Source organism: Melitaea cinxia, chromosome 22, assembly GCF_905220565.1.
Source record: "Melitaea cinxia chromosome 22, ilMelCinx1.1, whole genome shotgun sequence".
NCBI classification, from domain to species: Eukaryota; Metazoa; Arthropoda; class Insecta; order Lepidoptera; family Nymphalidae; genus Melitaea; species Melitaea cinxia.
The window spans coordinates 626,420-643,187 of NC_059415.1; the positions used below are offsets into that span (position 1 = coordinate 626,420).

A 16,768-nucleotide genomic window follows, 5' to 3' on the forward strand; every position below is an offset into this window, starting at 1 on the left:
AATCCTCATACACCGGCAATTTTACGTGGATCGTTGGTTCAGCGGGTCGGAGGACAGACACTACGAGCGGAGTTTACATCTTAACAAACGATATTAGGTGCGCGGTATAAAAAAATCTGGGTAGTGACGTCGTGTAAAACATCGCCAGAGTTGCGCTGAAATGACGCTTTACAGTGCTTTTAGCTGTAGCAAAGTATACGTATATAGTGTACGAGTATTTACTGTACTAATGCGGCAAAACACATGGGTTCACGTTATTTTTGGCGTAAACTTGTGGAGGCCTATGTCCAGCAGTGGACTGTATAGGCCGTAATGATGATGATGCGCATAAGAAACGTTAATTTATGTTTTGATTTTAGAGTTTTATTGTTTTAGTTAATTATAATTTCCAAAAAGGAGAAGGTTATCAGTTAGATTTTTCTTCGTTTTTTTTATTTATTGTATTTTGACTCAGACCTTTTGACTGTGTGGATCGATTTCGATGATTTTTCTTTTTATACGAAAGATGGTATGACCTAAGTTGTTTTATACCGCGTAACTTTTCACTGGGTGTTAACTACAATTTGATTCATTTGCTCATCACTTCAGCGCAGTCCACAGTTGGACATAGGCCTCCACAAGTTTGCGCCGAAAATGGGGTGAACTCATGTGTGTTGCCCAGAGTCACCACGCTCGGCAGACGGGTTGGTGATACATACACTTTTGAACAACTTAAGAACAAGGAGGTTCTCGATTCGACTGCGTTTTTTAACCGACTTCCAAAAAAGGAGGAGGTTCTCAATTCGACTGTTTTTTTTTTTTTTTTTTTTTTATGTATGTTACATCAGAACTTTTGACTGGGTAGACCGATTTCGACAAATTTTGTTTTAATCGATAGGTTGTGTGTGCCAATTGGTCCCATTTAAATTTATTTGAGATCTAACAACTACTTTTCGAGTTATATCTAATAATGCGTTTTTACTTGACGCTTTTTTGGTCGACCTACGTTGTATTATACCACATAACTTTCTACTGGATGTACCGATTTTGATAATTCTTTTTTTGTTAGAAAGGGAATATCTCGAGTTTAGTACTATGATAAGGAAACTAGGATCTGATGATGGGATCCCAGAGAAATCGAGGGAAACTCTCGAAAATCCGTAATAACTTTTTACTGGGTGTACCGATTTTGATAATTTTTAATTTAATCGAAAGCTGATGTTTATCATGTGGTCACATATAAATTTTATCAATATCTGATAACTACTTTTTGAGTAATCTTTGATAACGCGTAGTTGCTTGACTATTTTTTCGTCGATCTACGTTGTATTACTTGTCGATGTAATTGAAGTCGGTTTTTTTTTCGTTTGCGAGCAAACACAATTATTATGCGTCACATCAGAACTTTTAAGTGTGTATACCGATATCGACGATTCTTTTTTAATCTAAAGTTGTAGCTTGTCATGTGGTCCCAACACGGTGGCACGTTGTACCAACTACGTACGTGGTATCACATGTGGATTTATATCTGATGTAGTTTTTTTTTTTTTTTGTTTGTGCAAACACAACTTTTTTTACCACCTTTGCACCTAATAAGGCATGAGTGTTGTTAATAATGTGCCCAATCCCTTGCCTCTTTAGGCGTGTAACTCGATGACCTTTGTCAGTTTCTCCAATTCTCTTAAGGCTGTATAGTAAACCTTATCGAAAACCTTCTTGATATGGAAGATTTGTTTTTATAGCTTACTAGCGGACCCGGCAGACGTTGTCCTGCCCGGAAAACAGCTACCAAATTTGATAGCTTACATACCGATAGCAGCGCCACCTACCGGGTCCATTTGAGATAACTACCCTATCTCCCAAGTTAGACCAAATTACAGATGCTTACAAAATTTGATAAAAATTGATTCAGTAGTTTCGGAGCTACATACAGATAGCAGCGCCACCTACCGGGTCCTATTGAGATAAAAACTACCATTTCCTGGAAATTATTCGAATTTTTCTCGCCGTAAAAACCATTCTTGGACTTTAATGAACATTTCAAAGAAAGAATTGGTAAAATTAGTCTTGACGTTGTTGAGTTATGCGCTTACCAACACATTTTGCGATTCATTTTTATATATAAGAGATATATATAGTTATTATATATTTAGTTCAAATTGACTTTTAAGTATTATCACAAATCTTTTGTATGGGTAGTATAGAAAAGTGTTGTTTTTAGACTGTTTCAGGAAATTTAATTTTTTTTTTTTTTTAGAATTTTTTTCTCCGTAAGAACCATCCTCGTACTTCAAGGAAAATTTAAAAAAAAGAATTAGCGAAATCGGTCCAACCGTTCTCGAGTTTTGCGCTTAGCAACACATTCAGCGACTCATTTTTATATTATAGAAGATTACATACTAAGTAATTGTAATTTCATAATTAATTTAAAACAATCACAGTAATTGTATCTTCATGTTACAAGTAAATTTTATTACTTCGTGTTATGCAGGCCTTGTGTTGAACAAATAAGTACAATTAATTAGTGGTACAGTTGTTTAAAAGTTTCACTCGATCTCAGGGCTGTATACAACGCCGAACTATATAATTAGCAATTTTGTAACTAACGCTTAAACCCAAATTACGAACAATTTTTCTATTCGTTAGATGCGTAACTAGGTTTATTTTTTATTTTCTCTTTATTAGAACATAAATATATATACAATACAACACACAAAACAGAACAATGTAATTATTTCACAGAACAATACCATTACACAAGGCCAAAAAGTTTACACATATTTAAAATAAAAAGATAAACTTCTAGAAACATCATCACTTCAGCCTATCGCAGTCCACTGCTGGACATAGGCCTCCACAACTCATGTGTGTTGCCCGTAGTCACCACGCTGGGCGGGGTTGGTGACCGCAAGGCTGGCTTTGTCGCATCGAAGACGCTGCTGCCCGTCTTCGGCCTGTGTATTTCAAAGCCAGCAGTTGGCTTTTTAAGTTCCAAGGTGGTAATGGAACTGTGTTATGTTATATACCTTAGTCGCCTCTTACGACATCCACGGAAAGAGAGGGGGTGGCTATATTCTTTACTGCCATAGCCACACAGCAGAAAAATAATTAAGTTTAAATTTAATTTTCTTATCTTAAAATTTCTTTAATACCTAAAAAAGAAAAAAAATATCTTGAATAATTTAAGGAACAATTTTTAAAATGTCTAAGGAATCAATAATTATTATTTATATTATCTAACGCTACAACGAATTACAATAAATTTCATTCATATCATTTATATTCATTTCATTTCGAGTTTCGTCCATTTTCCTGAAAAACCGTAATTAATTTCAGGACAAAAAATAACAAATAATAATAATTATTATTATAATTTATTTATTTTGCCAGAATATGGTATACAGATTGTCAAATTTAAAAGATTATATCCTACCGATTTCGGTGTGCAAATATTACTTAAATGTAACAAAATTAATTCATTTGAATTTATAAACAAATAAATGAAATAAATCATGTCAATAAGCAAAAACATAATTGTATTTGCTCGCAAACGAAAAAAAAAACGACTTCAATTACATCGACAAGTAATACAACGTAGATCGACGAAAAAATAGTCAAGCAACTACGCGTTATCAAAGATTACTCAAAAATTAGTTATCAGATCTCGATAAAATTTATATGTGACCACATGATAAACATCAGCTTTCGATTAAATTAAAAATTATTAAAATCGGTACACCCAGTAAAAAGTTATTGCGGATTTTCAAGAAATTTCCTCGATTTCTCTGAGATCCCATTATCGGATCCTGGTTTCCTTATCATGGTACTAAACTAAGGATATCTTCTTTCCAACAAAAAAAGAATTATCAAAATCGGTACACCCAGTAAAAAGTTATTGCGGATTTTCAAGAATTTCCATCAATTTCTCTGGGATCCCATCATCAGATCCTGGTTTCCTTATCACGGTACTAAACTAGGGATATCATTTCCAACAAAAAAAGAATTATCAAAATCGGTACATCCAGTAGAAAGTTATGAGGTATAATACCACGTAGGTCGACGAAAAAAGCGTCAAGTAAAAACGCATTAATAGATATAGCTCGAAAAGTAGTTGTTAGATCTCAAATAAATTTAAATGGGACCAACTGGCATATACCACCTTTCGATTAAAAAAAAATTGTCGAAATCGCTCCACCCAGTCAAAAGTTCTGATGTAACATACATAAAAAAAAATACAGTCGAATTGAGAACCTCCTCCTTTTTTGGAAGTCGGTTAAAAAGAAGAAAAGACAAAGCTCGTGGTATATATTTTTAGCTCAATTAATCATGTCAAGATTCGTTTGTTATCGTCCATCATCCAGTAGTTTCGTAGTTATGCGCAAATTGAAAATTATCTTAAATATTTGCAAGTTTTCTGTGGATGAGTATATAATGTATAAGTTTATAAATATATTTTTATCTGAAATTAAATGTTTATAAAAAATCTTGAAAACAAAATGAAAGAAAGAAAATGCTGCAAAAATTAGACAATTTTCGAATAGTTACGAATATTTAAACTTTATACGTTTGTTGTGTTGTCACGTCAAATATCTAGTTTATAAATAAATAGGTATAAAAAATAACATTAAAACATTCACAAAGTTCTGTTAAATTGTACTTAATCTAATAACAATACTTCGTAATTAATAGCACCGTCCGTGGTTTCAAGAACATGTTTTTGAGCGATGGTCGCATTTATTAAAGGTGTCAATGTAAATAGATAAGGTTTTACCCTTCGCCCGCACACGCACATATGCAAATTAAGAAAATCTAATTAATTGCTTGGTTACTCCGAAGATAGAACCAAAAAAAAAGTTGGTTCTAAGTTCAGGTCACATCACTCATCATCACTTCAGCCTATGGTAGTCCACTGCTGGAGATAGTCCTCCCCAAGTTCTCGCCAGACATCCCGGTTTTCCGCAATTCTCAACCAGCTTACACCGGCAATCCTACGTAGATCGTCGGTCCAACGGGCCGGAGGACGTCCCACACTGCGTTTGCCAAGACGCGGTCTCCACTCTAGGACCCGTCTACTCAAACGGTCAGATCACAGGAATTATCGATTTAATTTCTAGATATATTTTTATCTTATTGTTATGTAACACAGTAGGATATATTTTTTTTTTTGATAAGTTTTAAGAACATTATGAATTTAAGAATATTTATGGCATATTTCTATTCACAATTGTGGATTAAAAGTTATAGTTTACTGATTAGGCGAAACAGGACAATTCTACCTCCTGCTGTTAAAGTCTATTCGTAGCTTATGTGCTAGATAAATATTATATAGAACCGCTGGAAACAGACCCTAAGACATATATGAGTTGTTTTACCTCAAAAACAAAAAAATATCTAAAATTCAACGTATAGTACGTTGAATTTTAAATCCTTCGAAAAGTCGATCTGTATACATACATGTTTAAACTAGTGATGTTCTGGATATCCGTATCCGTATCCGTGACCGCGGATATTCGCGGGAAAAATGAGATCCGTATCCGTGTCCGTATCCGTCACTTTTCTCGCGGGTTTTATACGGATCTTTTATTAATTTTCAAATTCAATTGACAAGTTAAAATGCCCAAAAAATATTTGGCACCTTTAATTGCAAATATATTTTCTAGTAAGTTAATAATAATAGTATATAACTCAAAGATACTAAATCAACTATCTTATGTGATCACTATTATACATAGAAAGCTATGACATTACTTTTCAAGAAAATGAAAAACAAAACTTATTTGTTAATATTTATTTATATAGACATTTGTATCGGCAGCGAACGATCTGACAATAACGTTAAATGTGATAAAATATATGTATTCGCTTCAGCCTGTAATATCCGACTACTGGGCATAGGCCTCTTCCCCCATGTAGGAGAAGGATCAGAGCTTAATCCACCACGCTGCTGCGGGTTGGCGGATATATTTGCTACTTTGAGTAAAGATCGCTATCAGGTGTACATGATAACAACCGGGACCGACGGCTTAACGTGCTCTCCGAGGCACGGTGGAGAGACCCACAAGGACTGCACAAACACCCAGACCACGGCAAACACCTGTATGGCCAATACAAATGTTTGTCATGTGCGGGGATCGAACCCGCTACCGCCAGCGCAACAGATACAATTCATGGCTGTAACCGTTGCGCCAACGCCACGTGCCAAAATATATGTATTAACTTTAATGTTATTTTCGTTTGTTCCGATCAAAAACCTACTATCCCGATTTTTTTTTTCTCTCGAAAATATTTCTCGTTATTCGATCTGGCAACCCTAGTCCTGCTCGTCGTTGCGGCGGACGTGACGTCAACTATCGTTTCAAGGTCACACAAAGACACCAATTGAGTGACTAAATAAAAATCCGCATCCGTATCCGCGGATCTTGGCTGTAAATATCCGTATCCGGATCCGTATCCACGGATATACATTTTTGACGATCCGGCACATCACTAGTATAAATGCAGTACTTTTTAGTTCACATTTTAAAATATTAACTAGTGGAAATTCGACTATAATTAGTATAATTTATAAGTTTGAACATTATTAAGGTTCTGTTGTCAAAGACTGTAATAATAAACAAAAGAGTATACATATATGCGTGTGTGTGTCAAATATATGGACAGATGGTAGTGTGTGTATTTTTTTTTTAAATTAATATAATGTATTTTTATGCATAGTTTAAAAAATATATTAGCATTATGTACTTCTTCTCTATTTAAACTATAAGTGAGCGAAATGTCATACTACTCCGTTCCCGCAATTTCCGCAAAAAGGGGTACAAAATTTTTGCTTCACTAATTAATATATAGATTTAGAAGGAATAATAAACGTCGATCGATATAAAACTTTAAATTAATTAGACAAATTAAGGATATATAAATTTCAATAATCTAGCACAGAATTATCATTGAAAAACATCGTTAATGAAGAATTTTAAATTGTTATAGGTAATTATTAAATGAGGATGCAATTTATGCATTCCAGTACTCGACAGTTATAAACAGAAGAGGCCGGTACGTTCATTCTTGTTTGATACTTCTAATTTACTACTAAATATCGACTCTGTGATAATGTAAAAATGATTTACTAACTCAAAATTAAATGTAAAGCTATTGAAAAGCATGAAGTGCATCTAAAGTTAGAAAAAATTACAATATATAGCAAATAATAAATTCAGTAAATTGATTTTTGTTGGAAAATAACGTTTTTATTTTAATTTGCGTTAATATTCATGTGTTTCAATAATAATAAAATAATTTCATTGTGGTGAATGCGGCACGGTTATAGCATCGGTCGAAATTGAAGGTAAATAAAGTGACAAAAATTATTGCCATAATGTGAATACTATAATTGCTTTTAAAATGTAAATTTTGATGATTTACTATAATAAAGCTACACAATAATATTGTTACAAAGTTGTGTTAGTTAATAAATATACAGCGGGTAGGTAGTGTAATTATGCATTTTAGGCTATAAATTTAGGCTAAAATACTACTGCCTACCGTTAAAGGATGGTAGATATTTACCGCAGCGTTTTCGGTGCGACAAAGCCAGCCCTGCGGTCACCAACCCGCCTGCCCCGCGTTGTGACTATGGGCAAAACACATTAGTTCGCGCATAGCGTCGGGCGTAAACTTGTGGAGGCCTATGTCCAGCAGAGGACTGTTTTAGGCTGAAGTGGTAGATATTTACCAGAAATGAATGTGTAAAATAAATTCAATCAGGTTAAAAATCACAAATAAGTTACCTAAAACCAGCATCAACTATATAGACAATGGGTTGACAAATATTTTTTTAGAGTTTAACTAGACGTTACGTAATACTTTAAACCAATAATAGTAATATAGAAGCGGACGTAATTGCCCAGAAATGGAACTCTTACAGGACGTTTAGTTCAGTTTTGACCACAGGGCTTGTGATGAGAATAACATTATATTTTCAGATTAAAAATGATCTGGCAGCCCTTAAACTTAACCGATGTTTGTCCGCCCTACACACCTGTCACAGCTTGCTCTCCCTTCGGATATATATACTTAAACTTATTAGTCAACCTGTACGGCGGTTCATCTGATGCTAGGAAACATTGGTCTCATAACGAGCCAGAAGACATCAGAAATGAGTACGACTTCATCGTCGTCGGAGCTGGCGCAGCGGGTTGCGTTGTTGCTAACAGATTGACTGAAAACCCTAATTGGAAGGTAAATTTTATCTAAGATATCAACTTATATTTATAGTTTAATATGCAAAAACAGTGGGATATTGGGCTTCAGCCTGTAATATCTCACTGTTGGATATAGGCCTCTGTATTCATAAAATAATCTGGATATACTTTCTACTATGAGTAACGATCGCTATCATTCATACATGATAACAACCGAGACCGACGGCTTAATATGCTCTCTGAGGCATGTTTATAGGTTAGTAAGAAACAAAACAAAACAAATAAACATCTAGCATACAAAGAAAGATGTACAAAGGTGGTCTTATCGCTAAGAGACCGATTCCTTTCAGACAACCTTTCTGTATAGGACACGACATAGAAAATATAGTAAAATGTATTTATTACTTGTCGATGTAGTTGAAGTCGGTTTTTTCTACTATAAACTAATAACTGAGGGGTTTATTGTTGATATGTCTTTGCAGAATCTATATTTCAAAATTATTTAAAAACGAATATTATTTTATTTTCACAAATAAAGAATATAATGTAACTGCAGCCAAAGTTTAGGAGTACGGATGATTTGTGGATGTTTCGCACAAATATTATTGATTCTAGAATATTATTTAGATTGAGATCTAGTATAACACATAGGCTATTTTTCATCCCGACATTCCTACGGGATCGGAAAATCGAAGCGGGTGAAGCCGTTGTCTGATTAAAATTTTAAGCGTAAAAGGTTCAACATTTTTTACATATTTTTTTTGTAATTTTAGTTATTTTTTTGTTTATTACGTGGACGTATCGACATTATAAACAGGAATGTCTTTAAATTACTGCGAGGGAGTTTTAGATTCTTGAATTTAAAAAAATATATATAGCTATTAGCCATGCTGTGTGGTTACGGCATCAAAGAATATAGCCACCCCTCTCTTGCCGTGGGTGTCGTAAGAGGCAACTAAGGGATAACACAGTTCCACTACTACCTTGGAACTTAAAAAGCCGACCGATGGCGGGATAATCATCCAACTGCCGGCTTTGAAATACACAGGCCGAAGACAGGCAGCAGCGTCTTCGGCGCGACAAAGCCAGCTCTGCGGTCACCAACCCGTCTGCCCTGTGTGGTGACTATGACCAAAACACATGAGTTCACGCCATATTTGGCGTAAACTTGTGGAGGCCTAAGTCCAGTAGTGGACTGCGAAAGGCTGCTGTGATGATGATGATGTGATAGCTATTGGGTCCAGTCGAGTTTTGCGATTAACAACAACACATTTTGCGATTCAATTTTACTTCACGATTCAGCCTATAACATCCCACTGCTGGGCATAGGCCTCTATCTCAATGCAGGAGAAGGATTGGAGCTTAATCTACAAAGCTACTGAATTGCGGGGTAGCTTAACGTGCTCTCTGAGGCACGCTGGGCAGACCCACAAGGATAGAAATCCAAACCGGAAAGAAATATTTGTGCAAAAATCCACCCCAAGCGGGAATCGAACCCGCAAGCCGGTCGGTGTTTAGACGCCTACACGAGAGCGGTTGTTAATTTATTTATATACCTACATAAATTACATTAGATTTTGTGAACATTTATTTACAAACATAATGTACACATTTTACAGATAAACGTTTCCTTTTTTTTTTAATTTTTATATATATATATATATATATATATATATATATATATATATATATATATATATATATATATATATATATATATATATATATATTTTAGTCGTAGTTAGATTGTTTGCCAATCGTACGGCTCACCTGATGGTAAGCGATTACCGTAGCTTATAGACCCCGGCTACACCAAAAGCATCGCCAGCGCGTTGCCGACCCTACCCCCAGTTCATCTTGTCAACTTACTCACCAACAGGAAACCAAAACCGCTTGAAAATCGTATTATTTAGCTGTAATCTTCTGTAAGGTCGAGATTCTACCCCAGTTTAGCTGCTCCATATTTTAAACACGAATTTACCTGCAGTGCCCTCTGCTGCTGCAGTTCACCTCAGTTTAAAAGCGTATCACTGAGCACAAGATTTTGTTTTTATATTTTGACATTAAATAATAATAATAAGTAGTTAAATGAATAGGTAATTATTCTGTCACTAAAAAAAAACTATAATGTGTGTTGTGAATGGAGGAATGAATTAATAAATAATAAAGAAAGTGTTGTCTCTAAAAGTATTTATCTAATTCCTTAGATAGAAGATATTTGGGATATATTTTCTTGAGTTAATTGTATAACCAATACCAAAATGAAAATAGTTAAATGGAATTAAATGAAACTTGATATAATTTGTACAGTAGATACAGTGAAGGACACTGGGTTAGACAAAAACTGTACACCTAGACCATCTACATATATAGCATTTCCTCTGCCCAAAGGTTGCCTGGAAGAGATCGTTCATTAGCGATAAGGCCGCCTTTTGTACTTACCTCCTGTCATTTTTGTAATTTTTATTAGTACTTATCCCGAAATTCAGTAATTCAGTAATAATCAGAAATTCAGTAATTAATCCAGACAACGTGTCATTAAGTATGCGTCATTAGAATAAAGAAAGTGGATCACTAAGAGATTACAAATTTTGTTGTTTTCATATTCTAATTTTTTATTTCATCATAGTGTTTATTTTAAAAACAATTTACGTAAATGCATAATTACATCAATATAATTGACCTAGTAAATATTTTTAAGTATTTTTTATTCGTTTGTTCAGAACAGGGGACACAAAACAGCTGAGGCTTGTTAGTAGACTTTAAAATAATATGTATGTGTAACTGCCTTTTTACACAAGTAAAAAACTTGCATATCTTTTATATAAATATAAAAGTTCTGAGGTAATATAGGTACATTAAAAATAATTAAAGTCGAATTGAGAACCTCCTCCTCTTTTGGAAGTAAATTAAAAAAGTAGTAGTAAAAAATAACAAATAACAAAGAATAATATAGGTATAGACAACAAAATAAAATATAAACCAATAGCATCAAAAACATAAAAAAAGTCATTAAAAATTTTTTAATTTGAAATTATCATCATAAAAAAAGAAACAAGAAAAGTGACAGTAATTCTAATTAATAATTATAAATAATATTTAATCTATAATATATATAAACGCGAAAGGTCATTCATCACGAAATCTCCGAAACTATAACACCTACAAACTTGAAATTCGGCAGGTAGGCTCCTTATAAGACGTAGGCATCCGCTAAGAACGGATTTTACGAAACTCGACCCCTAAGGGGGTGAAATGGGGGTTGCAAGTTTGTATGAACGTCCTATGATTTTGAAGTAAGAGAAATTTAAAATGTATGCTCTATAGATGATGAGAAGGTGTTCAAATAATATATCTTTAGAAATCAACTCCCTTTTGGGGTTGAATCGGGGGATGGTAGGTTGACTCACTCATCACGAAATCTCCGAAACTATAACACCTATAAACTTGAAATTTGGCAGGAAGGCTCCTTATAGAGTGTGAACATCCGCTAAGAACGGATTTTACGAAATTCAACCCCTAAGGAGATAAAACGGGGGTTGGAAGTTTGTATGAAAGTCCCATGATTTTGAAGTAAGAGACTTGAAATTTAAAATGTATGCCTTATAGATAATGAGAAGGAGTCCAAATAATCTATCTTTAGAAATCAACTCCCTTTTGGGGTTAAAACGGGGGATGGTAGGTTTACTCACTCACCACGAAATCTCCGAAACTATAACACCTAAAAACTTGAAATTTGGCAGATAGGCGTGCTTATAGGGCGTAAACATTCATTAAGAACGGGTTTTACGAAATTCGCCCCTAGAGAGGTAAAACGGGGGTTGGAAGTTTGTATGAAAGTCATATGTTATTAAGGTAAGAGACTTGAAATTTAAAATGTATGCTCTATAGATGGCGAGGAAGTGTCCAAATAATACATCGTAATCTATAATCTATAATATATATAAAAGCGAAAGGTCACTCACTCATCACGAAATCTCCGAAACTATAACACCTAAAAACTTGAAATTTGGCAAGAAGGCTCCTTATAGGGCGTAGAGATCCGCTAAGAACGGATTTTACAAAATTCGACCCCTAAAGGGGTAAAGCGGGGGTTGGAAGTTTTCATGAAAGTCCTATGTTTTTGAAGGAAGAGACTTGAAATTTAAAATGTATGCTCTATAGATGGCGAGAAGGTGTCCACATAATGTATCTAGAAATCAACTTGCTTTTGGGGTTAAAACAGGGGATGGGAGGTTGACTCACTCATCACGAAATCTCCGAAACTATAACAGCAACAAACTTGAAATTTGGCAAGTAGGTTTCTTATAGGGCGTAGACATCCGCTAAGAACGGATTTTACGAAACTCGAACCCTAAGGGGATAAAACGGGGGTTGGAAGTTTGTATGTTTTTGAAGTAAGAGACTCGAAATTTAAAATGTATGTTCTATAGATGGTGAGGAGGTGTCCAAATAATGCATCGTAATCTATATATATAAAAGAGAAAGGTCACTAACTCACTCATCACGAGAACTCAAAAACCGCTGGATGGTCCATTCATCTAGGATAAACAAAGATGAAATTTGGCAGGGAGGTAGATTATAGTTAGTAGACGTCCGCTATGAACGGATTTTGCGATATTCCACCGCTAAGGGGGTTTGATTGGGGTTGATAGTTTGTATGAAACATATACAGTAGCTATAAGTTCGCCTGATAGGTTATTTATACTGCAGCCTGAAAATAAAACTAAAAATGTAGTGTATAGAGAGGTTTTATAAAAATGACTATTAAATTATACTAAATTGTGCCTTGCAAAAAGTTACTCAGTGTGATAAGTATTTCAAGTGACTGAAATGAAAAAATAATTTGCGTTAAACATCTTAATAGTAATGCATGTCTTCATAACCAAGCGGACGTAGTCGCGGGCAACAGTTAGTGTATTATAAAACAAAGTCCCCAAAAGTGTATGCGATCGATTCCCTCAAAATCTACTGAACGGATTTTTATGCGGTTTCACCAATGGGGAGATGGCTTCAAGGGGAAGGTTTACGGATCGGCTAAGCCGATTTCGATGAGAGTTTCACTGGAAGTTTGCCGGGAAAACTTTGTGACACACTGATTTCAACGCGGGCGAAGCCGCGGGCACAGCTAGTACAATATAATTATAAGAAATATTTTATATATATATATCTTATTTTTGCAAGTGTAAGATGTATAAACATTAAAGCTTAATAAGAAATACGGTGAAAAATGAATCAAGAAAGGACGTCTTATCGCTATCGTAAAAAGGCAGACTCTACCAAAGAACCTTTGGGTAAAGGACGTCTTGAGAATAATGCTAAACGTATGTCTACCATTAATAGTAAGAATATAATTAATACACACATACAATCAATTATTTAACATGGATCGATCATTTTTTTTTTTTTTTTGAACTATATTTAATAATTTTACTATAAGCTACCTGCAATTATTTACGGGTCACGCAGGCATAATGAATCCATACTAATATTATAAATATGAAAGTGAGTTTATTTATTTCTTTGTTCCTCTTTTACGGCTTAACCGACCGCCTTAAAAAAATATGTAAAACTAATAATACTTTCAGGTACTTCTTTTGGAAGCAGGGCCTGAACAACCAGATGTAACCTTCGTACCTGGTCTTTCTACAGCGCTCCTGGGGTCAAACATAGACTGGGCATACACCACTGAACCTAATGGAAAGAGTTGCCTTGCACACCCAGGAGGAAGATGTTCATGGCCGAGGTATGTACATGGTAAAATAAATATAAAAATAAAAATCCAAGTATTATTTATTAATACTTTATTGTACACCACAACTACATAATACACACTAAACGTCACTAGGTCGGCAAATAAGCGTACGGCCCACCTGATGGGAAGAGATTACCGTAGCTTATAGACGCCTGCAACACCAGAAGCATCGCAAGCGCGTTGCCGACCCAATCCCCAATCCCCCCAGGAGCTCTGGTCACCTTACTCACCAAAAGGACCATAATACTGCTTGAAAACAGCATTATTTAGCTGTGATCTTCTGTAAGATCGAGGTATTACCTCAGTCGGGCTGCTCCATATTTTGAGCAGGAAATTATAATACAATGGGCGAACTTATGGCTATATAATTAGGATTTAATTTTGATTGAGTAACAACGTACAATACAGGTGCAATTTGTAACACTAATACCAGTCAAGTTCTATTGATGATTTACATTTCGATACATTCTTGGGCATATCCATTAAGGACAGCTTACCTAAGCCGTTACATATATCAAAGTTACACGATTAATACCACAAAATAATAATTCGTTTCAGCATTAACCTCCATCTTATCGTATCAATCGTCCACCTACCTAAATTAACGGACTCATAACGAGGCTATAATTATGCGATAATTGTACTATTACTATACACGATACTATTTGAACTGTCTACCTAACTCTTTATGTTTTACGATGGGCCACAGATCTTTAGACCTGTCTCTAGGGTACACACAATGGTAGTAATGCTTTCCAGGTTTGGTAGACGGTTACCTGGAAAGAATCTATTTCTTAACAAATTATATTTCAGGGGTAAAATGATGGGAGGTTCGAGTTCAATCAATTCCATGGCTTACATTAGGGGTAACAGAGCAGACTATGATGGCTGGGCTTCTCTTGGTAACGCCGGGTGGAGCTACAAAGACGTTAGTATTGATAACATAAATATTAGATTAACAACGAATTAAATAAACAAGTAAGGTGTCATCCGCTTTTACGATTACTGTTTTATTCATACGAGTGCAGAAATAATGTGACATTCCTCATTTTCAACATCATTTAACAGAATTATTTTATAACCACTTCGTTTATCGAATTTCTTCGTTAGATCCATTAAATCAGTTAAACAAAATATTACAAAATTGAAAAAATAACAAAATGTGTGAATACTTTGTTACAGGTGTTACCTTTCTTTAAGAAATCAGAAAGAAACGTTAATATCGAAGCTTTAGATCCTATATATCATGGCGTCGAGGGAGAGCAGTTTGTATCAAGGTATCCTTATATAGATGATCCCTCTTGGATGCTGACTGAAGCTTTCAATCAGAGAGGACTCCCATTAACCGACTATAACGGAGCTCGTCAAGTAGGAACTATGCAAGCTCAAGCATTTTCTCTGTTAGGTGAAAGAGTATCAACAAATACGGCGTTCATACAACCCATTAGAGATAAGAGGAAGAATCTTACTGTCAAAACAAACTCCGAAGCTCTAAGAATTCTCATTGATGACAACAAAAGAGCATACGGAATAGTTTATTTGCAAAACAACAACATGTTTACGGCCATTGCCCGTAAGGAAGTAATAGTCAGCGCTGGATCTATCAATTCACCGAAATTGTTGATGCTATCCGGCATTGGACCAAAAGATCACTTAGAGAGTTTAGGCATACCAGTAATTCAAGATCTAGCTGTTGGTGAAAATTTACACGACCACGTAACATTCAATGGTGTTATTGTAGCTTTGCCTAACAAAACAGCTACAACAGTCAGTGAAAACGAAATTTTAGAATCGGTTCAAGAATACGCTGAAATGAAGTACAAAAATGGTCCGTTGTCTGGTAATGGTCCAGTGAATTCTATATCTTTCATAAAAACTGATCCTAACTTAATTGCTCCGGACGTACAATTTCAAGTGAACCACGTTTCTAATTGGAGACAGTTTATTCAGGATCCAATTACTGCTGAGTCAGTCGCAATATTTCCAACAGCATTTTACGACGCTGTTTTACCAAGGACTATGAACTTAGTACCTAAAAGTAGAGGTGTTCTTCTATTAAATGAATCCGATCCAAATGGTCCACCGTTGTTATACCCTAATTATTTAAGTGATGACTCTGATCTCATACCTTTATTAAAAGGTGTTAGATTTCTCCTATCATTAGAAAACACAAAAGCATTTAGATCTCATAGCGCATATTTTGTCCGGGAGCCGATGCCAGCTTGTAGAAATTACGAATGGGGTACCGATGAGTACTATATTTGCTTAGCCAAATCATACACATCGAGTACATACCATCCTGTAGGCACTTGTAAGATGGGTCCGAAATGGGATGAAAAGGCTGTTTTAGATAATCAATTAAGGGTGTACGGTGTTGCTGGATTAAGAGTCGTCGACGCCTCAATAATGCCATTTGTCATTCGAGGAAACACCAATGCTCCTAGCATCATGATTGGAGAGAGAGGAGTGGACTTCATTATTAAATATTGGAACAAATACAATCAAGCTTACTATTCGTATAAATGATTTTATGTGATCTTCGTTAGTCTACATTAGTTTTAATCAAGTAATTTAATTGATACTAGTGTATTTATTTAGGAATCCGAAACTTTATTTGTGGCTTTTAGGCATCGTCATAGATAGTGCATGATTTCATAACGCTTGTAAATTTTTTGTTTTTTAATCAAATCGTATATCGATTATTTCTTCCTATCTTTAATAAATTATTTTCGATTTTTTTCAACATTATAAAATGTTGCTTTGGAATCTATTGTAAAATATCAAATTGTAAACTGGTAAAAATTAATCTGTTATTAAATAATCTGGCAATACTGAA

The 16,768-nt window shown here is 34.9% G+C and overlaps 1 protein-coding gene across 1 annotated transcript; it reads left to right on the plus strand.

Annotated features, from left to right (window-relative positions):
* The first annotated feature begins 7,965 nt into the window (after positions 1 to 7,965).
* On the plus strand, positions 7,966 to 16,768 carry LOC123664661 (glucose dehydrogenase [FAD, quinone]-like). Its single transcript, XM_045599178.1, has 4 exons — positions 7,966 to 8,214; positions 13,766 to 13,923; positions 14,746 to 14,860; positions 15,115 to 16,768. Exons 1-4 carry the CDS (start codon positions 7,966 to 7,968, stop codon positions 16,456 to 16,458), a joined length of 1,866 nt encoding a protein of 621 aa, XP_045455134.1. The 3' UTR covers positions 16,459 to 16,768.

What these genes read in the sequence shown, in the direction of transcription:
- LOC123664661 (XM_045599178.1), top strand. Translation starts at nt 7,966, where the DNA reads ATGATCTGGCAGCCCTTAAACTTAACCGATGTTTGTCCGCCCTACACA. An exon ending in GGAAGATGTTCATGGCCGAG is followed by an intron (nt 13,924 to 14,745) that starts GTATGTACATGG and finishes ATTATATTTCAG; the next exon opens with GGGTAAAATGATGGGAGGTT. An exon ending in CCGGGTGGAGCTACAAAGAC is followed by an intron (nt 14,861 to 15,114) that starts GTTAGTATTGAT and finishes ACTTTGTTACAG; the next exon opens with GTGTTACCTTTCTTTAAGAA.